The following is a 25,674-nucleotide window of genomic DNA, read 5'->3' on the forward strand; positions in this document are numbered from 1 at the left end:
GAATCCACTTTGAAATTTTTTTTCTCCGTCATTTCTCCCAAGTCTTATCTTTCATGCGAACAACGAGCGCCTGTCTAGTGCAGGGTCCTTTGTAGTGTTGTGGGAACGTTGAAGTGAGGATCAGGTGACACCCAGACAGAGAGGTTCCCTTGACCGCTAATCTGCCAATGGGACACACAGCGACACGCACTGAGGGACGGACATGGTTCACTGATAAACACAAAATGACTGGTTGTAAGACAGACAGTTTACCTGATTGCAAAATACATCCTTGACATTATAGAGCTAATTTAGGTTTGCATGCATTTATTTAACAAAATTCGATCGCAATATTGGTTGTTTTCAATAGACAGTAGTCAGCAATGCACTCATTTGAAGACCGCTTTTGTCATTTCAGTGAGCGCTCACGGGTCCAGTTTATGAGGAACAGCTTGTACTTTTGATACACTGAAATACATTTCTTTAAGAGCTGCAAAAGTGCTCTTTCCTCAGACATGTAACAGTAGCTTTAAATTACCCTAGGGGTCGAACTGTCTGGCTTTTGAAGTTATATATTTTGGTCATGACATTTGCTGTTTCAACAATAATCCCCTCATGTTTCAGAATTGGTCAAACACGTTTAACAGCTGTTACGCTGCCACTATATTCATCTCCTTACAGGCTTTAGCTCTGTGGAAGTAGTGAAAGAATCATCTCAAAAGTATGAATATGAGGTATATTTCTTATGTGTGCTTTTTCTTCTAATATGACTGTAATAATGGGCTTATAGGTTTCTTGCATTATCTGTTTTAAAAGAGGAAAAACACAAGATGAAAAGTGAATATGAGGGATGGCGCAGCGACAGAGAAGTGGAATTAATTTTGTTTTTACATATCTACAGCGATTTTGGTGTTTAGATGTTCGATTGTGTTTTGTGTTGATTACGATTTTGAACCTGTTCTTTGTCATTGGTATGTTGTGGATTTTCTATAAAACCATCAAGAATGAAAGAACTTGAAATAACTGTGTCTGACTCAATTGGAGATTTTTTAACAGAAAATCCACATGTTATTTTTGGCCTGTTTAATACCTGAAACCTGAATAAATATTGTCATCTTAGTGTAAAGTACAAGTATGGTGGTTCAGACAAAATGGTTTAGAAATTTACCGAATGCATTTACTGAGGTTGTGGTCAGTCTTTTATCAAATGTATCTGCAGGTTTAATATCTAACTTTTAAAGTTCCTAATGCCACTTTTTACACAACTAAGTGCAGTCATGAGCACTGTGTCATATCATATGGCTTTCAAAGGATACAAGGAGACTTGCTGTGTTGTTCACTGCACACAGCAAGTCTCCTTGTATCCTTTGAATACTAATAGAATACTAATAGAATAAATTGTATTTGTTATACAGTTAAGCTACTCCCTGGTCAAGCAGCACTAACTATCTTCTCTACTGTTTGCAGCTCCATCATGTCCTCCAGCATGTCAATGAGGAACATCTCTGTGACACGCCAGCCCTCTTTTTCCTGCCGCTCTCTAATGGACACCGGGCGCGCCCGCTCCCGAGCCTCCGTCTCCTTCACTGCCAGCCCGCTGACCCGTTCAGCCTCTATCGGCCAAGATTTAAATGGCCCAATCAGCCTCCAACTGAATGGACTCCATGGCAACAGCGCCAACGAGAAGGAGGCCATGCAGAGTCTGAACAGTCGCTTGGCCAGTTACCTGGACAAGGTCTGTCACACTGTTAAAACTATTTAAACACAGCCAAAGAGACCACAGGCGTATCAGGCTTAGAATCAGACTAGGGTTTCTTAACACAGGACAAAAACAGCTTTTAAATGCCGTGTGCCCTTCAATGGCAGAGGTGCACGAAGTACTCAATTAAGTCACTTATGTAAAAGTACAGATACATGTGCAAAACATTACTCAGGTACAAGTATTGAAGAATCTAAAAGTATTTCTTGCAGATTTTGAGAACAATTAAAGCGTACAATAAATTAATATTAATGAATATTAATTCAAATGCATTTTTTCTAATGAATTTCATGCGTATTTTTGTTTGCTCAAAATTCAGGTTTGAATTCAGAACTTTTAGTATGGAAGTCACCAAGAACGTGCTAAGAAAACCTCCTCAAAACCAACTGAAAAATACTTTGTACTTTTCAGTCTAGTTAAAAAAAAAGTATAGATACTTGGTCTCCAAATGTAGTGAAGTAAAAGTAAAACATATCCAATGTAAAAACTACTTAAGTAAAGTACATACATCTAAAACATTTACTGTCCAATGCTAACCACTTATCTGCTTCCATTAGCTTTACATCGTAGAACCATTCAGACACATTTGTGCATCAATGACCTCTTTCTGCTCGGTCCTGTGCAGGTGCGTACGCTGGAACGCTCCAACGCAGACCTGGAGAGTCGGATCAAACAGCTGATGCTCGATCGCATCCCCAAAGGTCACGACCTCGACTCCATGATGGCCCAAGCTCATGCTGTTGAACAGGAGGTATGCATCTAAAGAGACAGAAACACAGTCAAATCAAGTGAAATGGATTCATTTTCAGGATAATACTTTACAATTAATTATTTATCCTAATAATGTACAATATTTAGCTGCTATAACCACAACAAATACAATCTTAGAACAATATTCACCAACTCCTGTCTTTCAATCTGAACTGCATTTGCACATTTTTTACATCAATACCACTACCAAAGAGAAAGAAAGCATTGTTGAAATCATGTTTCTTCTTACCCTCTCACTGTGTGTTAATATTTGTCAGGTGAGGAAGAAGACCTTGGAAAATGCCCGTCTCATGTTAGAGATTGATAATGCCAAACTGGCTGCTGATGACTTTAGAATCAAGTGAGTGTTCAACTATTACACCAACAAGAAGTAACACATTGAGGGGTGGTTGCTTGAATAATGAGATCATTGTTTCCGAGGGGACAAGACCGTATTGATCTCAAGCTGATAACAGAGCATAACTCATTATATCGTTAACTTTTGAGGTGGGAGACGGAGCTGGTGATGTGTCAGTCTGTGGAGCGCGACTGTGTGGCTCTGAAAAAGGCTAAAACGGACCACGAGCAGATCATCGCTAGCCTCAGAGGCGACCTGGACAGCCTGAAGGAGGAGCTCTACTTCCTCAAGAAAAACCATGAGGAGGTCAGTCAATCAATCACCTCTTTCACATTCATCCGGCTTTCACACAGAACCAGATATCTGCCTGACCCACTTCGAGGCACTCAAGAGTTCCTTTTAAAGAGTTGGGCAGAGTAAAGGGGGGTGAGGTAGTGGGGGAGTTGCCTTCTAGTTACAAACAAAAGAGATTTAGTTTCCCACACCTGACCGTAGGCTAATGGTAGTTCTACACTGAACTAACATTGAAATCAATATTCCAATATGCAGAATGTGTTGTAGGACTACTCTTTGGTCATTTTCATTGATAAAGGTCAACAGCTCATATCACATCCATCATCTTCTGTTGTTTCTAAACATGTCACAATGCTGGAGGTGCTAGTAGATACACAGTGCTTATTCACTACTTTGTTTCTATTCCTTCTATAAAATGTATGTCAGCGCTTCTAAATGTATAGCTTGACTTCCTTTTCAAACAAAACAGGACCTTTGGGATTAGATGAGAAACTGGATCTTACTCCCTTGTATACAGTTTCTGCACAAGTTTCCATCATTGTGCTTAACCTTATGAATAAATGTAGTTTAAGAACCTAACTATAAGCTAAAGGGAAAAGCATACGTAGCCTATAAACCAGATCCCATAGCACTGACATGACATAACATCTGTCACAAAGGGAGAGTGAAAGAGAAGCACAAAGTGTGCTCGACCCATGGACAGACTCAATGTGGGGGAGCCAAAAGGCCAGAGGTAAACTGAGCTCGCTACTATTAACTATTGATGGAAACAGTCTAAATAATGGAGCGATCGCCACATCCTTCAAGCCACCACATGGTGTAGGGTTTATACAAATGTTCATCAAGACATGTGTTCAGCACATTCAGCAGAACACCAGTCTAATTAGCCACATGGTTCATTCTATTCTAGAGACATTTGTCTGGACACAGTTGCATTTCCACAGGTAATAAAAAATGCATTCTGAATTATTAAGGGAAAACTAAACACTATTGGGTGTTGAGTTACAGCAATAATGATTTGGAAGGAGAGTGTGTGTCCTACTTCTTTATAGAATAAATTAAGTGCTGTTTGAAATGACACCCTCTTCGCCAACCACACTAAATTGATACGATAAAGCACTTGGGGTGAGGGACATATAATGAAAAACAGGTCTCGATCTCAATGGGCTCTAATCTGATTCATTAAAAAATAAAAAAAAATAAAAAAAATAGGCATTTTCTTTAGCCTACTTCTTTTGGTCACTTTTATTACTAATGCATCCAAGCTCACATAAACAAACTTACTAACTAAAAAAGGGGAAGGACATGCCATGCTACAAACAGTATTGATATTTATGTAATTAGCCTTACTTAAAATGCCCGGCTTGTCTTGTAGGAGATGGAGCAGATGAGGTCTCGCATTGCCCGAGATGAGGTGAACGTGGAGGTGGACACTGCTCGAGGCCCAGAGCTTGGCACCATCTTGTCGGACCTGCGCTCTCAGTACGAGGGCATCGTCAAGAAGAACAAGGAGCAGGCTGAACACTGGTACCGCAAGAAGGTCAGATATACATTGTATTTGTTTAGCTCACATGTGTTTAGTGTGTCAATAAAGTTTCTGTAGAAAGCATTAGATTAAACTCATACTTTTCTTGTGTTTCTTGGCATCAGCTGGAGACAGTGCAGAATGAGGTGAAGCAGAACAATGAGGCTCTGAGAGGGTCCCAGAGTGAGCTGACGGAGAGGCAGCGCTTCCTGCAGACACTGGAGGTGGAGCTGGATAGTCTGCACAAACAGGTATTCAAATGAAGCCAAGAGTTATCACATATTCCACAGAAGTTCAACATTTAAAGCTTTTACGTTGATCTTTGAAAATTTACCAAGAGAGCTTTGGTTAAATATAATTACTTGACATGCTAGAATAGTCCTGTTTTAGACCAGGCTTGACCCTCGTTTGGATCTAGAATAGTCTTGTTTTAGACATGGTTTGAACCTTGTTTGGATCTAGAATAGTCCTGTTTTGGACCAGGCTTGACCCTTGTTTAGATCTAAAATAGTCCTGTTTTAGACCTGGCTTGACCCTCGTTTAGATCTAGAATAGTCCTGTTTTGGACCAGGCTTGACCCTTGTTTAGATCTAGAATAGTCCTGTTTTGGACCAGGCTTGACCCTCGTTTAGATCTAGAATAGTCCTGTTTTGGACCAGGCTTGACCCTTCTTTACATCTGGAATAGTCCTGTTTTGGACCAGGCTTGACCCTCGTTTAGATCTAGAATAGTCCTGTTTTGGACCAGGCTTGACCCTTCTTTACATCTAGAATAGTCCTGTTTGAGACCTGGTTTGACCCTTGTTTGGATCTAGAATAGTCCTGTTTTAGACCTGGCTTGACCCTTCTTTACATCTAGAATAGTCCTGTTTGAGACCAGGCTTGACCCTTGTTTGGATCTAGAATAGTCCTGTTTTAGACCAGGCTTGACCCTTGTTTGGATCTAGAATAGTCCTGTTTTAGACCAGGCTTGACCCTCGTTTGGATCTAGAATAGTCCTGTTTTAGACCTGGTTTGACCCTTGTTTGGATCTAGAATAGTCCTGTTTTGGACCTGGTTTGACCCTTGTTTGGATCTAGAATAGTCCTGTTTTGGACCAGGCTTGACCCTTGTTTAGATCTAGAGTAGTCCTGTTTTGGACCAGGCTTGACCCTCGTTTAGATCTAGAATAGTCCTGTTTTGGACCAGGCTTGACCCTTCTTTACATCTAGAATAGTCCTGTTTGAGACCTGGTTTGACCCTTGTTTGGATCTAGAATAGTCCTGTTTTAGACCTGGCTTGACCCTTCTTTACATCTAGAATAGTCCTGTTTGAGACCAGGCTTGACCCTTGTTTGGATCTAGAATAGTCCTGTTTTAGACCAGGCTTGACCCTTGTTTGGATCTAGAATAGTCCTGTTTTAGACCAGGCTTGACCCTCGTTTAGATCTAGAATAGTCCTGTTTTAGACCTGGTTTGACCCTTGTTTGGATCTAGAATAGTCCTGTTTTAGACCAGGCTTGACCCTCGTTTAGATCTAGAATAGTCCTGTTTTAGACCAGGCTTGACCCTTCTTTAAATCTAGAATAGTCCTGTTTTAGACCAGACTTGACCCTTCTTTAAATCTAGAATAGTCCTGTTTTAGACCAGACTTGACCCTCGTTTGGATCTAGAATAGTCCTGTTTTAGACCAGGCTTGAACCTTCTTTAGATCTAGAATAGTCCTGTTTTAGACCAGGCTTGACCCTTCTTTAGATCTAGAATAGTCCTGTTTTAGACCAGGCTTGACCCCTCTTTAAATCTAGAATAGTCCTGTTTTAGACCAGACTTGACCCTCGTTTGGATCTAGAATAGTCCTGTTTTAGACCAGGCTTGACCCTTCTTTAGATCTAGAATAGTCCTGTTTTAGACCAGGCTTGACCCCTCTTTAAATCTAGAATAGTCCTGTTTTAGACCAGACTTGACCCTCGTTTGGATCTAGAATAGTCCTGTTTTAGACCAGGCTTGACCCTTCTTTAGATCTAGAATAGTCCTGTTTTAGACCAGGCTTGACCCTTCTTTAAGTCTAGAATTGTTGAAACATCTCAATGAAATACTGAACAAAGATCTAGTGCTGTAAACCTGTAGTCGTTTAGTCATTACCCTCCTCTTTTTAGTTGATGGACAGGGCATGTATTTAGCAAATGTCCTAACCGCAATGCTTCTTTTAGTCTGGGTTCAAATGGCAGTGGTTTGTGTAAAAATAAGAATAACAGCAGACGGACAGATTATGGGATTACACAGTCCAGTTATGTTTCAAAAACAAAGCCATCAGACACCACTATTCCAGTCCAAGTCAAGAGCATATGATGGATAAGAATAGATCACAACTGCAATTACAACAGTTACAACACAGGCGGAGTGTGGAATAAGTATGTTGGCTGTGACATTGGGACATTTTAAAGGTATTCAGATCCCAGACCAAAAAAACAATGGCTTCAATTATGTCCCCTCCACAAATCATGTGACACCCTGGAGTGGGCCGCACAAACTTAGCCTGCCAGATCTCAGCACTTCAGACCAAACGTAATGCTTTTGGCATCAGTGCTGTTTCGAAACTGATTTTACCAATGTCTGTCAATTTTATTCACTAGGACTCTAAACCATTTGTAATCCATCTAAAGATGTTTCCATCTTTCCATACTTGGGCCCCCATGTTTTTTTAATAGTACAAATATGTCACTAACATTAATCCAACAATTTAATCCAACTCTTGGGTTTTGATTATGCTCTACTGGACATATCACATCTAAGAAATAAATAAATTAAAAATCCATTTCGATCAGAACCTCGCCTCTCAAGAACAGCTTCTTCCCCTCTGACGTTGGACTCATGAACACAACATAATCAATACACCAATACACAGAACTGCTTGGTTTTGGTATTCTTTCCATTGCATATTTTTGTTTTTATATTTACTCTATTACTATTGTATTTCATTAATGATATTTCATTTTACTTTATTACACAGGCTAATGTAGTAGGATTATTACTATTGTACTTTTGTTATGTTTGCATCTTTAAGTCTAGAATAGTCCTGTTTTAGACCAGACTTGACCCTCGTTTGGATCTAGAATAGTCCTGTTTTAGACCAGGCTTGACCCTTCTTTAGATCTAGAATAGTCCTGTTTTAGACCAGGCTTGACCCTTCTTTAAGTCTAGAATAGTCCTGTTTTAGACCAGACTTGACCCTCGTTTGGATCTAGAATAGTCCTGTGATGACTGCAGTTCAAATGTCTTCCCTGTCGCCGTCATTTATGGGAGAAAAGTGTTTCTATCTTGTAATCCCTTGTTGACAGTAAACAGTCTCTCCCACGCTGATAACTCATCCCAACACAGGCGGGATAGAGTTGCTAAACTGTACTGGGGCTGATGGAGATGATACACACTGATAAGGTTTGCTCTGGATGCCAAGGCAATGTTATGTCACAACTAATAACATGAAAATCCTTTAGGAAGTCATTTTCGTTTCATCGAGATGCATTTTCAGGGTTTGGTTTCTATGAGAATACAAAGTAGAATCCTCATAACAACAGCTTGTTGTTCATGTGAGACCAGGTTATGTTACATTTTATGTGCCAGTATAACGAGGACAGAGGTGAAAGGTTTATCTGGTGTGTTCAGATCTTGGCTCTTGAGGGGAACCTGGGTGAGACGGGTCAGAAGTATTCCTCTGAGATGGAGGGTCTACAGTCCACTCTGACCCAGCTGGAGGACGACCTGGCTCAGCTCAGACTGGAGATGCAGCGCACCAAGACCGACTACGAACAGCTGCTGCGCATCAAGCAGAACCTGGAGCTGGAGATCGCCACCTACAGGCGCCTGTTGGAAGGAGAGGAGATGTGAGTGACTCTTCATTCAATACACACAGGAAATGATCAATCTTGTTATAATTTTATATCTTAAAAAATACTCAAATATGCATTATTAAAACTGGTACATACTGGACATAATCTCAGTGCATGTTGTAAAAATCTCTGATATTTACAAATGATCATGCTTATTTATTAATATAATATTTCTTACTTCTAATTTCTTACTGTACTATTCTTGTTATTCTTGTTAGGGTTAAGGAAGTTCTACCTCCCAAAAGTGAGTACCTTTCCTATAAATAGTGTGTTGCATTTTCAAACCAATGGATGAATTATTACAAATGCTTAAATGCTTCAAATTCAGATAATGTATTTATATAAAATGTACAGGTCAAATAGCCTAAAAACTATGCAACTATATCAATTGTCTAAATACTAAAGTACATCAAAGAATTGAGATAATAATGAGTGAATTATTGATTCTATTACCATTATCATGGGGTTTTGGAGAGGAAGTGCTTTTAGTGGAGTCAATTTGTAACAAAATGTACTTCCTTGTTTTGCAGAGGAGCCTGATGTCCGCACCAGGAAGATAGTGAAGGTTGTTACACAAACAATGGTCAATGGAAAAGTGGTGGACGAGAGCAGTGAGGTGGAACAAATCGAGGAAACTAAGAAATAGAAAAACCATAACAGGTTGAGTTCAGATGAGTTCTTATAAAAAACTATTTTGAAATATATTTTGTTCTTGTATGTGATTCATGTGAGACAAAAGTCATAACTTGTTTTGAAATAAAATTGTAATTTTGTGTTTTTTCCCCTCAAAGTTGTGTTACTAAAATGAATGTGCTGTACAGAAAAAAACATAATATAGAGTCAACTAATACTGAATGTGATATTGTGGTTAGCTTACTTTACTTTGTCATAACCAACATGCTTACATGGAAAAACTAACGTTAATAGTTTTGTGATTGTACTTTGAATAAACATAACTTCAATTCAGTTGTACAGTTCATATTTGCAAATAACTAATACTAGTAAGTCTATAATGGGCATAATATACGTTACTGTTACTATATTAACAAAAAAAGTTTAATAAAAAGGTCTGTTCATCCATTTTTTAAAAAGGGCTCAATCCTTACATTATAGGAAGGTTTCTGTTTTAACTGTTTTATAGGAATGAATAATAAGTACAATTTGTAATCTTTCATATGTCACTGAAGTTGAAGATAACTACTTTATAAAAGAAATATTTCTTAAGGATAGAATAATGGTAAAGTTAACTTCCAAAAACTAAGCAGACTTCTAAAGAGGTTATAAGAAGAAAATACCCAAGGGAAAAAGACAATGTTGTCTTTAGTTGTTGAAACATCTCAATGAAATACTGAACAAAGATCTAGTGCTGTAAACCTGTAGTCGTTTAGTCATTACCCTCCTCTTTTTAGTTGATGGACAGGGCATGTATTTAGCAAATGTCCTAACCGCAATGCTTCTTTTAGTCTGGGTTCAAATGGCAGTGGTTTGTGTAAAAATAAGAATAACAGCAGACGGACAGATTATGGGATTACACAGTCCAGTTATGTTTCAAAAACAAAGCCATCAGACACCACTATTCCAGTCCAAGTCAAGAGCATATGATGGATAAGAATAGATCACAACTGCAATTACAACAGTTACAACACAGGCGGAGTGTGGAATAAGTATGTTGGCTGTGACATTGGGACATTTTAAAGGTATTCAGATCCCAGACCAAAAAAACAATGGCTTCAATTATGTCCCCTCCACAAATCATGTGACACCCTGGAGTGGGCCGCACAAACTTAGCCTGCCAGATCTCAGCACTTCAGACCAAACGTAATGCTTTTGGCATCAGTGCTGTTTCGAAACTGATTTTACCAATGTCTGTCAATTTTATTCACTAGGACTCTAAACCATTTGTAATCCATCTAAAGATGTTTCCATCTTTCCATACTTGGGCCCCCATGTTTTTTTAATAGTACAAATATGTCACTAACATTAATCCAACAATTTAATCCAACTCTTGGGTTTTGATTATGCTCTACTGGACATATCACATCTAAGAAATAAATAAATTAAAAATCCATTTCGATCAGAACCTCGCCTCTCAAGAACAGCTTCTTCCCCTCTGACGTTGGACTCATGAACACAACATAATCAATACACCAATACACAGAACTGCTTGGTTTTGGTATTCTTTCCATTGCATATTTTTGTTTTTATATTTACTCTATTACTATTGTATTTCATTAATGATATTTCATTTTACTTTATTACACAGGCTAATGTAGTAGGATTATTACTATTGGACTTTTGTTATGTTTGCATCAAACTGCCAAAGCACATTCACAAGTTTGTTCATTGGCAATGAACAAACTTGTGAATACAATTTTTAAAATTCCTATGTATGAAAACAATCAATTAACTTCAAAAAAGTACAAAAAGAAGAAGTCAGTTTTAACTAGAGTTGGACACTGAGTGTCTGAGCGGATCCCATCAGACCAAAGCATATTTACACACTAACTACTTTAGCTCTGAGCCCTTGTTCCCTAAAGATGTGTCTGAGTCTGACTGCACACAACTCTCTCACACCTCAAACTGCAGTGCTATAAACTATTATTCACTCATCATGCTCTGTAAACATTGTGTAGTATGGTGTACTATCTATTGTACATTATTGCACTGTGCAATAGGCATTGTAAATAAAAAAACCTTGTAAAACCTTTATTAACCTCTTGTTCAAAGGGACATGTAAGTACCCAGGTATGGGGTGTTAAAGGTGAGGGGGTGTTAAAGGTTCTAATGTCTTTACACATCAGACCACTGTAAGCCCATTAGCCCCTTGCACACACTGTGTGTGTTGTTTGTTTGTTTCCAGATCCAAACTAATCCCAGACATGATCAAAGTCCAATAAGTACTTATATTTATACTTCAACAAACACATTACATAATAAAAATATTTTATTTTAGTTTTGACCAGAAATGGAACAACAACTTCTTGGTTTGATGATTTTGACCTTACAGCAAGTAAATGGCAAAACGTGAGAAAATCCCAGCTGTCCACTGTGAAGCAGGTAATTGAATTTTCACACTCACATTCAAAATGTCTCACTATCAGTCTCACTCTGCTGAGGCTGCACACTGTAGCAGGCAGACCTCTGCAGCTCGTGGTGTTTGATCAGTTTAACAGGCTCCAGACTGCAGCACAGGCTGGAACTGTCCGGCCATGCAGATCTCGTCCTGCTTCTGGCGGACGACGCGCTGGATGGCTGGTGGCAGGCCACGGGGGTTCCTGGAGAAGATCAGGGCATAACCATCCTCGCAGGAGCCGTCCTCCTTCACGGTGCGGCAGGCGTAGGTGATAGCATAGTTGTCATAGTCAGTGTCAATCACCCAGTAGTTGTCACCTGAGGTGAGACAAACAACTTGTTAGTCATTCAAAGAGAAATTGGCTCTAAGGGAAAACAATCATTACTGACCCCCGCTGGACAAGTAACTGGCCAGTCCCTGGTAGTTCATGAACATTTTGCCAGGAGTAGTAGGGTCAGGGACAGAGTACTGAGCAGCCATGTCAGCACACACAACCCAGAAGCTGAAACACAAAAAGACATTCCTTAAACTTGACAAAAAAGAGGTGGGCAATGAGGCTTGAAACATTATTCTGATCGCTGAGTGAGAATGACAATTATTTAACTTGAAACGTACCCAAAGAGAGTGACTCGTCCTTTGGAGGAGGCAGTCATGCTTCCATCATCATCGATGGTGTACTCAGCAGAGATGTTGTCCTGAAGGAAAAGGCCCTCAGGATCCTTCTTCTGCAGAGCGTACCATTTACCTGCATACTACAGGCCAGACACAAGTCAGTATACAGAATAATTCATCTGAGTCATATTTTATCAACACACTCTCTTTGGGTCGAAATCCTCTTTGACGTTGAAGCTGTCAACAACACAAGAAGCAGACAGACTGCGCTCCACACAGGCCAGCAGCACCAGCAGCAGAGGCAGCTTTGAGGACGCCATTCTGTCAGGAATACAACATTTTACTTCACAGAACACACAGTCAGAAGAAATATAACAGAACATTGTAATCAGAACTGATCCTAGCTCATTTTACAAGAATAATTTGATGGACAAATAGTGTTACAAACAAACATAATAAATTCAGTATTTACAAAAACATGAAAATACCCGTTCCCTTTCAAAACACTAACTAATAATGAATACATGTTATTTCTTACCTTGATTGGTTGAGAGAAGAAGGGTTCAGACACTGTCAGGTCGTCTTGTATGTGAGTCTTTATATACACTCTGCACAGACTAGCTTACGGCTGATTTTCATTGCTTGGGACTAAATAAGGTGCTTAAATCTAAAAGTAATCCTGTCGGGTCGAAATCCTTACTGTAATCTGGCTTCTACTTTCAAACCTGCCCAAGACTTACAATAAAAACAATTAGTTCTTTATGAAACTAACTGGAAGGGAGAGTATTGCAAAACGTTCTCAAGACAGTGTAATACATTGTGCCCACAAATGAGATTTACGACATAAATGCAATACAAGGTTTTCAGAAAATGCTTTTTATAAATTTGCAGAGAGAAGGGAGTTTGTTTAGATAAATCATGATATTAAGGATAACACGTGCCACACCGGCGCCAAAGCACAATAATCCCTCAATCATGTGCTGAAGGAAATAATAAGGAATAATTGAAACTGTGGTTTGTGTTCCATCTATTCACTTGACTAACAACGGAATCCTTATTCTGATTAAGTGCAGCTTCAGAGATTAAACACCTAAGCTACATGTTCACAACGTGACCTGAAATATCCCCGGAACGAACTTGGAGAGAAGGCTTTAAAATGCTGCAATGTGTGCAATAATATGTAGGAAAAGTGTGGAATTTTACTGTGTGGATGGAAAAGAGGCCAAGTCACATGTTTGAATAAATCATAAATATGTCTTCAGCCTTTTATTTTATACTACTTCATAATACGTTAGCGTTCCCTGCCACCTTCCCATCAACATTTTAGGATTAAACCCTGACGGCAATCTCTACAATCAATTTCAAAATGATAATTAAGTAATAATAAAAGTGAATGTGGCAGTAGTGAGTTTACTTTAGTGTAACTGCTTCTCAGCCCTGAACAATAAACTGGCAAAACAAATGAGTGAAACTTTTACTCACTTTTGTCATTTCAATTGTATTAAAGCCAATTACTTATCACCTCAGCCACGACACAAACCTGTGGGAAACACAGAGTTGATCGTATTGTCAGTGTATTACAGCCTCTAATTGATGTAATTGCTGTTTACAAACTCTGTAAATTCCTGGATTAATCCCCATCGGTCAAGCTCGTGTCACTAATAAGAAACCACAGTCTCTCTGTGTGTGCTGCCATGGGCTGTTGTGACAGTATTTTGCCAAGTGTAAATAATTAATATGTATTTCTAATATTATTTCTTCCGTTATATGGTAAAAACACAGTATCTCAAAGTCAGGACATGAAGCCTGATCCAGACAGGGACAGCTGATCTATTTTTTCCACTGACTGGGACGCTCTTTAATCCCACACATAAATAGTATCACCCTCAAGACCTGAGATCTCAAATTAGTCACATCCCCAATTGTATTTTATAAATGTTTTATAAATGCCTTTAATCAATGGCCTATGCTCTTTTTTAGCCTGTTCATGGGTGTCAGCTTCCTATTTTATGCAGCATCTTGAGAACTTGTTCTTATACGAAATATATGATATTATATAATAATAATAATAATAATAATAATAATAATAATAATAATAATAATAATAATATATGCTATGGTAACGGCCCATGAATAAATGTAAGTCAGGCCTGTCACGCACCAAAATATAATTTTAGAGGGCCAACACAAAGTTTACTTTCTTCTCTGATTGGCCAGAGAATACGCAAGTTGTAGTATACAACAATTTAATTAAGTTTTAAACTGTTTAATTAATCACATTTTGTATAAAAATTTACACAAATGCATCAAAAATTTAACTAGTATATTTCATGAATACTTACAAACAGTAATACTTATACAAGTTATACAATAATTTACTTTGCAGTAGTCAAATGTTTACATGCTCCACACAATTGCGCCACTGCGAGCAATAGATTCATCCATAATACTGTGAATTTAATCAGTTCTAGAGCAGTGGAGACTGTGTAAGTTGTGATGTGACACATACGTCCTTAAATCATCCACGAACAAGTTTGGGATAGTTGAAAAAGAAATGCCCAAATTTTTGGGGTATAAAATGTTTTTTGTCTTTGGGACGTAGACAAAGGGCCACATTTGGACCACAGACCCACTTTTTCCAGGGGGCGGGGCCAGGATGCTATTTCATTACCTTGCCGACCTTAACTCTGGCATGAAGAGGCTGTACTTGGCCACTGGAGTGGGATGGTCCTAGTCCATATATGGTGATAGTGTTTGAACCAATGACTGATGATGATGATAACTGTGGCATTCAAAAGCATCACATGTGTGGGAGATGTTTGCAGTCAGATCCAGGACAAGAACATTGTTTGAGTTCCCAAAATTAAACAAATAAAATAAATGAATAAATATAATATTGAAATACAGCCTCGGAGCGTTGTTCTTTATTCAATTTCCCTTTATTTGTTTTGTGCAATGCAGAGTATGTCCTCAAGATGGACTTGTGCCAATATAACATGACCTGAGGGCTCGATGGGACGCTGCGTGGTCCGGAGGGCCCGAGAACACACACTGTGGTCAGCTCAATCTGATCAGTCTGACAGAGCTTTAATGGCCAATTCATAGTTCAAAAAAAGCAAGAAGTGTGTTTGTTTACCTGTAGAGCTGTCGTGTGTGTCAGGCGAGACAGTTTCCTCTCGTCTGCACAGCTCTCTCCTTGAATATAAAACGCACAGGTTAATATTGGTCATTTATGCTTGAGGAAAATATCTAAAACTTATAAGCATCCCCAATCTATAAATAAAACAAATGAGTTTTGCAAAAAGATGATGTTGGTAGATCATTTTGCACATTATAAAACACATGTAAACTATATAAAAAGGGAGTTGAACCTGCTCCCTTTCCCAAGAAAATTATATTTCACAATTCATTTTTGCATTTATATTTTTTACATGTTTTACATGTGAAAATTCAAAAAGATTGACATTATTTTTCAGACATTCTGTGTAAAATCTCACACAGCACACGCTGAAATGTTTTATTCATTTTGGGCGAAAGGTTTTCTAAACATAAAGTCCTGAAAATGTGTAGAAAGTTTTCTTTTTTTTTTCTAAATTCGGATTTTACATTGTTTTTACCGCAGCGAAATGATAAATATGTCCAATGTAAAAAGTGTTGTGTTTTCTGCCGCCTTCACGTGCTCTGGAAAATGTGACACTTTCCACTTTAGAGCGCGTTCTGTTCAGGTGCTTGTCGGGTCTTTGTCAAATGAAACATGTTATAAACACACTTTATGTGAACAAATATACGTGACATCGTAAAAAGGTAAATTCACGAGGGACAAAAACAGATCGCAATTGTATTTTAATGCGCTGTGTAAATAGAGATGTCATTATCAAAATAACATGTGGGAAAACGTTTAATATTTTTAAAATGTGACTCTTTTGCTTCAGTCCGCCATACTGAGAGGTCAAAGGTTATCTGGCTTCAAAATTGTTTCTCAGTAGATATTACCATGGATCTATTATATTATATTACATTATATTACTAGATGAGGGCGCGTTCAAGTGCAATTTCCCACTCTCGTATTTAACATAATTCTCATAGCGCGTGAAGGCAGCATTAGTCTTTCATAATATTTTCTAAAGTGATATTTCTACACTTTTGCGTGTGATATTCCAGTCCTTCCACATTTTTATTGTACTGGAACCTCACGTTTCAGCACATGTCTGACTGATGGACTGTAAGAGAACTGTGAACATAATCTAACTATGTGTCATTTCTCTTCACTGTCACATTTTAGCACCAAACTTGTTCTAGCTCATTTCAATAAACACTGTTTTCTTAGAGTAAACAGGCCTAAATCGACAGCTTCTTCATCCGGGTTTACCACACGTGTGTGATCATCACGTGACCACCAAAAACAGGTATAAAACCATAACATTATTTATCTCTGACTTGTTTTGGGGACGTCAGCCCACGTCTTCTTGTATCTGGTTGGTCTATTTTATTCTGGTGGTTATATCACCATCTAGCGGGTTAGAAAGTTATTGCAGCAAAGTAGCCTATAATACATAGTAGTGTTGTGTGGGACTGAGTTCCTCTTGTTGTTGAATTTGAAATGTTTTAGAAAAAAAGCTGAACTTGCTCAGGCCCATAGTTTTGTCACTACAGTGTGTGATGAATGAGTTGACCCCGCCCGCTGTCACTGTGATCACAGATACAACATTCACACTCACACACAGTCTTATGTATTATAGTAGAAGCAGATTATCTATCTGACCTTTTGGTCACCTTAAATTAGACTCCTCCTGTCTCCTTAGGCCAGAACAAAGACTAGACCTAAAGCTCAGAATCAGAAGAAGAGTTTTATTTATTCCCCGGGGGAACTCTTTTTCTTACAGACATGCAGCAAACCAGCACAAGAAATGGAGTTATCAAAAGTACTTTTAAGAGGCTGAGTCAAATCAATTGAAGTTACTTGGACTTAATTAAATATACTTTACAGAAATTCCATACATGTTTATATAGTAGGCCTATATCACACAGCAAAGCCACTGTTAGTCAACATATTTATTGCCTGCTTGCAAAAAAGTATACCAAACTCAATAAAAGACACCAAAAAGGAGACTAACTGGTCATGGGTTTAGGTGGAAATGAATGATAAGCAGGAAAAACACAACAGAAACAAACAATGGAAACCACTGAACACATTTGTAATTTTTCTGAAAATATAAAACATAATTTTTGACTTGGCACGTTCATGGAGCCTGCTGAGTGCTGGGGCATAGTCACAATACCCTGTAGCCTACTAAATGATCAGCTGACATGTTTAGGTAGATCAGTGCTAACCTATCTTCTGATGACAAAGGGATTGTCAGACTCCGCCTGCTCCTTAGCGCTCTCTTTCACTCAGTCCACTCAGCACAACGGGGGGCAATTCAATGTGCGCGTGCCCCCAGTAAATGGACTAATATCTGCTTTATTCACAGGAGTACTTGATGCTATATGCGGATGAGTTTTTGGACATTTAGGGAAGAAGTTTGGAGGTAACAAAGTTGGATAAACTGGAAGATTATTATTGAGAAGACAGGACAAGACAAACAGCTCAAGGTAGGACAGTATGGGTGTGAAAAAAGAGGACGTGGAAAAGTTCCTCCAAGGAAACCCCGCATTTGCCAAGGAGTATTTTGGCAAAGCAATGAGTCCAGGCTTCATCTCAAAGGCCTCGGGACTTCCAGAAAACCAGGTGGACTTCAGCAGTTTTCAGCAACTCTCTCAGGTAACTATAATGAAACATTATACACATTATATGTACACAACATTATACATTATACTTCCTAAACACGTTTCCCTTTAGAAGCCACACAAACTACTTTAGTTTAAATCCACAAATTCACACACAGACTTGCAAGCTGAACTGATGATTGATCTTTCCACTTCTGTGCCTTTTCTTTCTAAGATGGAAGAGAGTAAAATCATGTATGACATCATCACAGAAATGCAGGAAAGCGTTAACATGGAAAAGGTGATATTCACGCTGCTGAAGAGGATAAGTGCCCTGATCCACGCCGACCGCTGCAGCCTGTTCATGTACCGACAGAGGAACGGCGTCGGAGAACTGGCCACCAGGCTCTTCAATGTGAACGCCACGGCTCAGCTGGACGACTGCGTGGTCCCTCCAGACTCAGAGATTGTCTATCCCTTGGACATGGGCATTGTGGGCCACGTGGCTCAGACTAAGAAGACAGTTAACGTCAAAAATGTGGCGCAGGTAAGTCACAAGGCTTCTCCTCACCTTTAGAGGGACACAGACTTTGACATGCCGAGCGAACCAGCTTGCAATGTGTGTAGTTTCTGTTACAATACATGAATAAATGAGATAAGATAAGATAAAAGGTGTGCCGCTCAAGAAACATATGGAAGGGCCGTGTATTCACCCACAAACTACAGTCAGTTAATACGTGTAGCACTGAATGTGTGGATGTGTAAATCCCATATCAGACATAATCCATTTATTTCAGTATCCCATGGGCCTTTGCTTCAGCTCTGGATTAGACACCCCTGGCATTTACGCAGCTATGAGTAGAATATAAAACCGATCAACGTGTACTCGAGGAGGCCTTGTGGCTCTTCACAGACGCCCTAACGTTGAACTTCTCCTCTTTTTCACCAAACAATTGAAAGATTTTTAATACAGTTTGATTCCTTCTTTGTCGTGTGTTTGACCCCAAATTAAACTGTTACAGCTGTCCTCATTCTACCCTGCACCTTTCAGCGGACCAATGAATAAAACTAGATTCTAATTCAAATCTGTCTTTTTCCAATGTCAACTCAACAACAATGTGTGTTTTTTTTGTTGCTGTTATAGAACGAGTATTTCAGCTCGTTTGTGGATGAGCTCACTGACTATCAGACCCGCAACATTTTGGCGACGCCGATCCTCAACGGCAAAGACATGGTGGCGGTGATCATGGCTCTGAACAAGACCACAGGCCCTCATTTCACTGAACAGGATGAAGATGTGAGATACAGAACATGTACACTCAGCAAAGGGCTGGTTTCTCACAGTTTATTACTCTTCATACGCTCGCTGGTCTTTTAGGTTTAAGTTCACATTACTTTTCTATCTATTGTGACTATAAATGGTAAAACTATCCAATAATGCCTGAATAATGTAATTGTGTATCAAATTTGGTCAATTTATTAATCCCATTAGGCGGAATATGTTGTTTCTAGCTTTTTGAGGCATTTATATTCACACTTTTCGACAATTGAAACTGTTTTCTCATTAACAGATTTTTCTGAAGTATCTAAAAATCGCTAATTTGAACTTGAAAATCTTCCATCTGAGTTACCTCCACAACTGTGAGACACGTAAAGGCATGGTAAGCACATTTGTTTCCACAATCCATTATTACGGCCAAAGCAGGCAAACTGATGGTAAATGTGTTGTGTTTTCACAGATGCTGCTGTGGTCGGCCAACAAGGTTTTTGAAGAACTGACAGATATCGAGCGACAGTTTCACAAAGCCTTGTACACTGTGCGAGCCTACCTCAACTGTGACCGCTACTCAGTGGGTTTGCTGGATATGACCAAGGAGAAGGTAAATCGATCCATTCATCTTGACAAACAACAGATGAAGTCAATATTCCCTACATGACACGAGGCACAGTGTGAATGGAAAAACTCATAGAACCACATACTATTGCACCAGCACAGAATTATTGTAAAGTGCTCAAATGTCTACTCTGAGACAACGTCTGTTGTGATTTTGGGCGTTACAAAAATAAATTGAATCTAATTGAATATTTGTGTTTATTACAGGAATTCTTTGATATTTGGCCTGTACTAATGGGAGAGCAGCCGCCGTACTCTGGACCTGTCACACCTGATGGACGGGTAAATATTCACAATCGATTAATCGACAGCTGCATCTACAAACCTGCCCTGTGCTTTCTAATGTGCTGCTATAAAGCAGTCAAGTGTCAGCTTCATCTGGATCACATTTTGTTTAAAATCTCTTGTTTCCCCGATTCACAATTGTTAATAGATAGTTTTAACACAAATTTACTGTATTGATTTTATCTCCCTTATGCTTTTAGGAAGTAATTTTTTATAAAATAATTGACTACATTTTGCATGGAAAAGAGGACATCAAAGTCATACCGTAAGTCACAATCCAAAAATACATTTTAATCCCAATTTTAACTTTAAATTATGAAACTAAACCCTAAGGCACCAATGTATTGTCTCTTCTTTCAATCAGCACACCTACCCCGGACCACTGGGCTATGGTCAGTGGTCTTCCCACGTATGTTGCAGAGACTGGATTGGTAAATTTGCATTCAACCCCGTAAAATACAATTTCATGTTATGCAATTATTTTTTTTCTGATTATCATCTTGATTTTGACATTAGATTTGCAACATCATGAACGCCGGCGCTGATGAGACGTTTAAGTTCCAGGTACGATACTGTGCACAGTAATTACAGACAGGAACATGATTTAACTCTTTATTCATCCAGACTGAGGCACTTGACAGCAGCGGTTGGACAATAAAGAACGTCCTGTCACTGCCAATTGTCAACAAAAAAGAAGAGATCGTTGGTGTTGCCACGTTCTACAACAGGAAAGATGGGAAGCCTTTTGATGATCATGATGAACAGCTCATGGAGGTAAAAATGAATAACTAAACTAAACCCAGACAAGTTATGTTTAAGATTGTCTGTGTAACTGTTGGGCTGCTGCTTGCACCTTTAGGCTTTGACACAGTTTTTGGGCTGGTCTGTCTTAAACACAGACACTTATGACAAAATGAACAGGCTAGAAAACCGGAAGGACATTGCACAGGACATGGTGCTGTACCACGTCAAGTGCCGTAATGATGAGATCCAGAACGTACTTGTAAGAATGCACTAGAATGCTTTTTATTTTGAATGCTATCAAATTATGACAATGATAATGGAATAAACATATGTTGTACAGAACACCAGGGATGTTTTTGGATGCGAGCCCAGTGAGTGTGAAGAGGAAGAACTTTTACAAATCCTGGTAAGAACAAAAAGCATAGTAGCTTGATAGTTGAAACCATGAAAGTACAAATGAATATTGGTTATACTTTTTTAGAAAAAAGACCTGCCTCCACTGATAAAGAAGTTTGAGATCTACGCGTTTCACTTTTCCGATTTTAACTGCTCTGAGTTGGAGCTGGTGAAGTGTGGAATACAGATGTACTATGAGGTTGGTGTGGTCAAGAAGTTCCAGATCCCACAAGAGGTAAGCAGCACAAACTAAAGGTTCACAAGGCTCGTTACAGACGTTCTAAAATACCTATAAAATGTATTGTATCTTTCTAGGTGCTGGTGCGTTTCATGTACTCTGTTGGTAAAGGCTACAGAAAAATCACATACCACAACTGGCGCCACGGCTTCAATGTGGGACAAACCATGTTCACACTTCTCACGGTAATAAAATATCAATAGGAGTATAATTATTTTCTTAAATATTTGTACAATAACCAAAGTGTTTTTTCAGACAGGGAATTTGAAGCGATATTACACTGACTTAGAAGTAATGGCCATGATAACAGCAGGATTCCTCCATGATATTGATCACAGAGGGACCAACAACTTGTACCAAGTCAAGTAAGTGCTGTGTTTTACGATGCACGATCATAGGAATGAAAGCTTTAAAACAGCATTTTATTTATGACAGGTCAGGCAACCCTTTGGCAAAACTACATGGCTCCTCCATATTGGAGCGACACCATCTAGAGTTTGGAAAATTTCTCTTGTCTCAAGAGGTAAGAGCTATGACAAATATTGTATTCGGTTAAGAGACTCATCTTCAGATATGTTGATATCTTGACGTACACTGTTGGCAGTCGCTGAATATCTACCAGAACCTCAACAGGCGACAGTCGGAGCATGTGATTCATCTCATGGACATCGCAATTATTGCCACTGACCTGGCTCTGTACTTTAAGTCAGTTGACACTGTATAACATACTATGTTCATGTATTAGCAAACATAACATTGTTGTTCATGTGAATTCTTATTCAGGAAACGAACCATGTTTCAGAAGATTGTGGACCTGTCTAAAACTTATGAGGAAGAAAAGAAGTGGGTGGACTTTATGTCATTGGAGACAACAAGGAAAGAGATCGTAATGTAAGTGCGATGCAAGACAAATCTAGAGATATTTCGATACAGCTTACAGTTTATATTTCAGGGCCATGATGATGACTGCATGTGACCTATCAGCTATTACCAAGCCATGGGAAGTGCAGAGTAAGGTGAGAAACCCTTATGTTATATTGTTGTTCACAACTAAAGCTAAAGCAGTCTATTAATGTTCAAGTGTACTTGTCACTAGGTGGCTCTGTGTGTTGCTGAAGAGTTTTGGGAGCAGGGTGACTTGGAAAGAACTGTACTTGAACAGCAACCTATTGTAAGGTTTCAAATCACCAACACAATTTTCAACAATAACGTGTATTAAAATACAAATATGGTATGTTTTTCTCTAGCCAATGATGGACAGAAATAAATCAGCTGATCTTCCTAAGCTTCAATGTGGTTTCATTGATTTTGTCTGCACATTTGTCTACAAGGTATTGTAAAATACACACATGCACAATGCATGTATATCCCAACATTTAAAAGCCCTGTCTAATCTATCTTTATTTTCCTTCAGGAATTTTCACGGTTCCATCCACAAATCCAGCCAATGTTGGACGGTCTCCTGAACAACAGAAAAGAGTGGAACGCAAAAAAGGAGGAATATGAGGCTAAACTAAAAGCCATTGAAGATTCAAAGGCTGTTCAACAGGCTGCTGCTGCCAGTAAAGGTACTATATTCACTATAATCTAGAGTTCAGTTTATGAAGTGAACACACCTTAATGAGAATTGTGTCTGCTTTGTCAGTTGACAACCCAGGAGGCTCTAAAACCTGCTCTGTGTGCTAAAGGATGTCAGAACTGCCAACGTGGAAGAGAACTCACTGACCCGAGTCAGAAGTTACATTTATGTGCTGAAGCAAAGTAACGTGATTTTTGATGCACAACATCTGATTATGACGAGATATTAACACGCCTCTTACTAGAAGGTGCTTTTTAAGTTTTAAGCTATTTAAAAATAGCTAAATATGCATCATACACAATTGTAAATAAATACTATGATATACTGCATTTAGAAGAAACAATAAATTGCAGGTTTTAAAACTACACCATATAATTAATACAAACCCAAACCAGTGCAAGTACTGCTTTTACATGTTATTGCTCAACAGCAGTCGCCTCACAGTGTTCATGCTGAAGTTCATAGTCTGTGATGACAAAAGAGTAACTCATAACAACGTCAGTTTTGTAATAAAACGACAATGTCTTCCAGTTAAATAAGATTTACTTCATGCAAATTGGATTGCTTTAACACCATAGAGGCAAAAAGAAGATTGTGGTGAGATAATTAGCCCAGGATTTTGTGCAGAACAGTTCAACCACATTGATTTGTAGCTAAAAATGATGCCTTTATTGTAAATACAATACTGTAATGATCTAGACCAAAACAGATGTAAATGCAAATATATATCTAAACTTAACTGTATTAATTAAATGTAAAAACTTACTGTCATATTTTTTCATTGTAAACTAAATAGTTGCATATACCATGTATAAAACATGTCAACTCTTTAATTTACCATATGTCAGTGATGAATGTTTGCTCATAGGGGTGGGCGATATTGACAAAAATGAATATTGAGATTTATTGTCATTATTGTTATGCTGATGACGATATACCTAATAATGGACAGTAAACGTGCAAACATATCCCCTTACACCTTTATTTTGAAGATTAAACAGCTGGCTGTTTTATTTTTACAAACTACATTTGCAGCCTTTTCCAGTAGTGTTTATAATGTACTACTTTTGCTCATCTCCAAACAGCTCTTTTTTTATATATATCTCCCACCTCTAGCTCTAAGAACTAACAATACAAACAAAAACAAACTTTTACTATGCATTAAATGTAATCATCCTGTGTGCAAAGAAGCTAACATAATACATGTATTCTAATGATCTTATCATGCAATGAGAGAAATAGAAGTAATTAATTTCTTTGTATCTGCAAAGCTTTGAACCAGTTACTATCAGTACCAGTACTATAGACATTTCAAGGAGTTGTAACTTGAGTTTTATATTGCTTTCCAGTGTTAATATGTATACTCATGTTTCAATTGATAACCTACTTCTATAAGGTTTATTTTAGCAGCTTTTGTAAAATATGCAAATGATTGTGTACAGTAGAAGATTGCCTTCTACTAAACAATCACTGGAGAATGTGAGAAATCCTGTAATATTAATCATGTAATTACAGTATTTTGGACCATTAGCTGTAAAGTGTCGGCCATAATAAAGCAAACGTATTTTTATAGTTTTATTATTTAATTTATATATAGTGTCTGGAAATGTTTTTTACTCAATACAAACACATGTAATAAAAAATAAAAAAAAGATAACGGACAACATTTTACATTGGAAACTGGACAAAGCTCTATATCCAGATCATAGTGTAAGTAAGAACATTACACAACAAAGTGCCTTCAAGTAATGCTTCTGTCCACACAGCATTTTATACTACTGGCCTGTGACCTCAATCCTGGGATTGCTGCTAAACTAGGCCAGGATTACAACATCGTTCCTCCAGGTAGCTCATCTTCTATTGAAGGACAGTAGAGTTCATACAGAAGATAGGTCACATGAAGACACATTATTTAAGGATGGTCTCCGAGGTTGCTGTGGGACAGAAACAAAATTATGATTTAAGCTTTGAATCCTCATGTCTTTGTATAAAATAAAACTACAGTAACTCACCTTCAGACAACTGTTTGTATATACGCTCTTGCTCCTCTCGCAATTTTCTCTCAGCCTCTTCAATCTTCCTCTCCTCCTCAGCAATGGGCTTGAGATAATCTAAAAAAACTTAAGTTCAATGCCTGTAAATAATGCCATATACTTGTACACCTAGTAGCCTATTTTTTTTTCAAAATGTTTAAATAAAACTATACCTACCAAACCTCTGTTTGCCAATGCAGACTCCAAGCAGAAGTGCAGACCATCTGGCCGTCTGAAACAGATAGTTCAGATCAAAGATTGTAAAATGATTTTTGAGCAGTCCATTTATTGCTTTATAGTGATCACTGAAAGAATAAATAATGGTGAACCCTGCTTCACGATATGATCAAACTCTTAAATGTGGTTCCCTAGTTGATATAAATGTTCGGTGTTTAATTGGCAGCCTCTAGTGTAAAGACAGAGAAGAGTCTGGTGAAGGAGAAACATGTTGAACTTTGGTGTTCTGAAGAAGGACGCAGCCTAGTCAATTATGCAAAGCAAAAATAAATATAAAACATACAAGAGAAGGCAACATAACACCTCCTTGTATGTTTTTGATGACTGATCCCAGGCTTGAAAAACATA

General features: G+C 38.4%; 3 protein-coding genes across 3 annotated transcripts; 2 read left to right on the plus strand and 1 right to left on the minus strand.

The window, feature by feature from the left end:
• Positions 1 to 1,453: 1,453 nt before the first annotated feature.
• Positions 1,454 to 9,191, plus strand: LOC140368358 (keratin, type I cytoskeletal 18). The gene is made up of 9 exons (XM_072455353.1): positions 1,454 to 1,714; positions 2,364 to 2,489; positions 2,767 to 2,849; positions 2,996 to 3,152; positions 4,516 to 4,680; positions 4,791 to 4,916; positions 8,306 to 8,523; positions 8,748 to 8,773; positions 9,060 to 9,191. Exons 1-9 carry the CDS (start codon positions 1,454 to 1,456, stop codon positions 9,173 to 9,175), a joined length of 1,278 nt encoding a protein of 425 aa, XP_072311454.1. The 3' UTR covers positions 9,176 to 9,191.
• A 2,264-nt stretch (positions 9,192 to 11,455) lies between these two features.
• On the minus strand, positions 11,456 to 12,871 carry rbp4l (retinol binding protein 4, like). Its single transcript, XM_072455355.1, has 5 exons — positions 12,753 to 12,871; positions 12,418 to 12,535; positions 12,218 to 12,354; positions 11,992 to 12,104; positions 11,456 to 11,919 (listed from the first exon to the last, which is right to left on the minus strand). Exons 2-5 carry the CDS (start codon positions 12,532 to 12,534, stop codon positions 11,696 to 11,698), a joined length of 591 nt encoding a protein of 196 aa, XP_072311456.1. The 5' UTR covers position 12,535; positions 12,753 to 12,871; the 3' UTR covers positions 11,456 to 11,695.
• Positions 12,872 to 17,561: 4,690 nt separating this feature from the next.
• pde6b (phosphodiesterase 6B, cGMP-specific, rod, beta) lies at positions 17,562 to 24,133 on the plus strand. The gene is made up of 23 exons (XM_072455356.1): positions 17,562 to 17,975; positions 18,156 to 18,467; positions 19,065 to 19,217; positions 19,492 to 19,581; positions 19,660 to 19,800; positions 20,022 to 20,096; positions 20,300 to 20,364; positions 20,464 to 20,530; positions 20,616 to 20,663; positions 20,724 to 20,873; positions 20,959 to 21,102; positions 21,184 to 21,249; positions 21,325 to 21,474; positions 21,555 to 21,662; positions 21,733 to 21,842; positions 21,913 to 22,000; positions 22,082 to 22,182; positions 22,261 to 22,368; positions 22,430 to 22,493; positions 22,574 to 22,648; positions 22,725 to 22,808; positions 22,892 to 23,045; positions 23,123 to 24,133. The coding sequence occupies exons 1-23, from the start codon at positions 17,817 to 17,819 to the stop codon at positions 23,161 to 23,163; spliced, it is 2,553 nt and encodes an 850-aa protein (XP_072311457.1). The 5' UTR covers positions 17,562 to 17,816; the 3' UTR covers positions 23,164 to 24,133.
• Positions 24,134 to 25,674: the final 1,541 nt, after the last annotated feature.

This window comes from Eucyclogobius newberryi, unplaced genomic scaffold (assembly GCF_026437365.1).
Source record: "Eucyclogobius newberryi isolate DKJ021-1_F unplaced genomic scaffold, fEucNew1.0.hap1 SCAF_2, whole genome shotgun sequence".
Lineage (NCBI taxonomy): Eukaryota > Metazoa > Chordata > Actinopteri > Gobiiformes > Gobiidae > Eucyclogobius > Eucyclogobius newberryi.

Excerpts from the sequence above, each read along its gene's own strand:
- LOC140368358 (XM_072455353.1), top strand. The coding sequence starts at position 1,454 with ATGTCCTCCAGCATGTCAATGAGGAACATCTCTGTGACACGCCAGCCC. Across the intron at positions 1,715-2,363 it reads TGGCCAGTTACCTGGACAAG|GTGCGTACGCTGGAACGCTC; the intron begins GTCTGTCACACT and ends GGTCCTGTGCAG. Across the intron at positions 4,681-4,790 it reads AACACTGGTACCGCAAGAAG|CTGGAGACAGTGCAGAATGA; the intron begins GTCAGATATACA and ends TCTTGGCATCAG.
- rbp4l (XM_072455355.1), bottom strand. The coding sequence starts at position 12,534 with ATGGCGTCCTCAAAGCTGCCTCTGCTGCTGGTGCTGCTGGCCTGTGTG. Across the intron at positions 12,105-12,217 it reads GGACGAGTCACTCTCTTTGG|CTTCTGGGTTGTGTGTGCTG; the intron begins GTACGTTTCAAG and ends TTTGTGTTTCAG. Across the intron at positions 11,920-11,991 it reads CAGTTACTTGTCCAGCGGGG|GTGACAACTACTGGGTGATT; the intron begins GTCAGTAATGAT and ends GTCTCACCTCAG.
- pde6b (XM_072455356.1), top strand. The coding sequence starts at position 17,817 with ATGGGTGTGAAAAAAGAGGACGTGGAAAAGTTCCTCCAAGGAAACCCC. Across the intron at positions 21,250-21,324 it reads AAGAACTTTTACAAATCCTG|AAAAAAGACCTGCCTCCACT; the intron begins GTAAGAACAAAA and ends ATACTTTTTTAG. Across the intron at positions 22,649-22,724 it reads TACTTGAACAGCAACCTATT|CCAATGATGGACAGAAATAA; the intron begins GTAAGGTTTCAA and ends GTTTTTCTCTAG.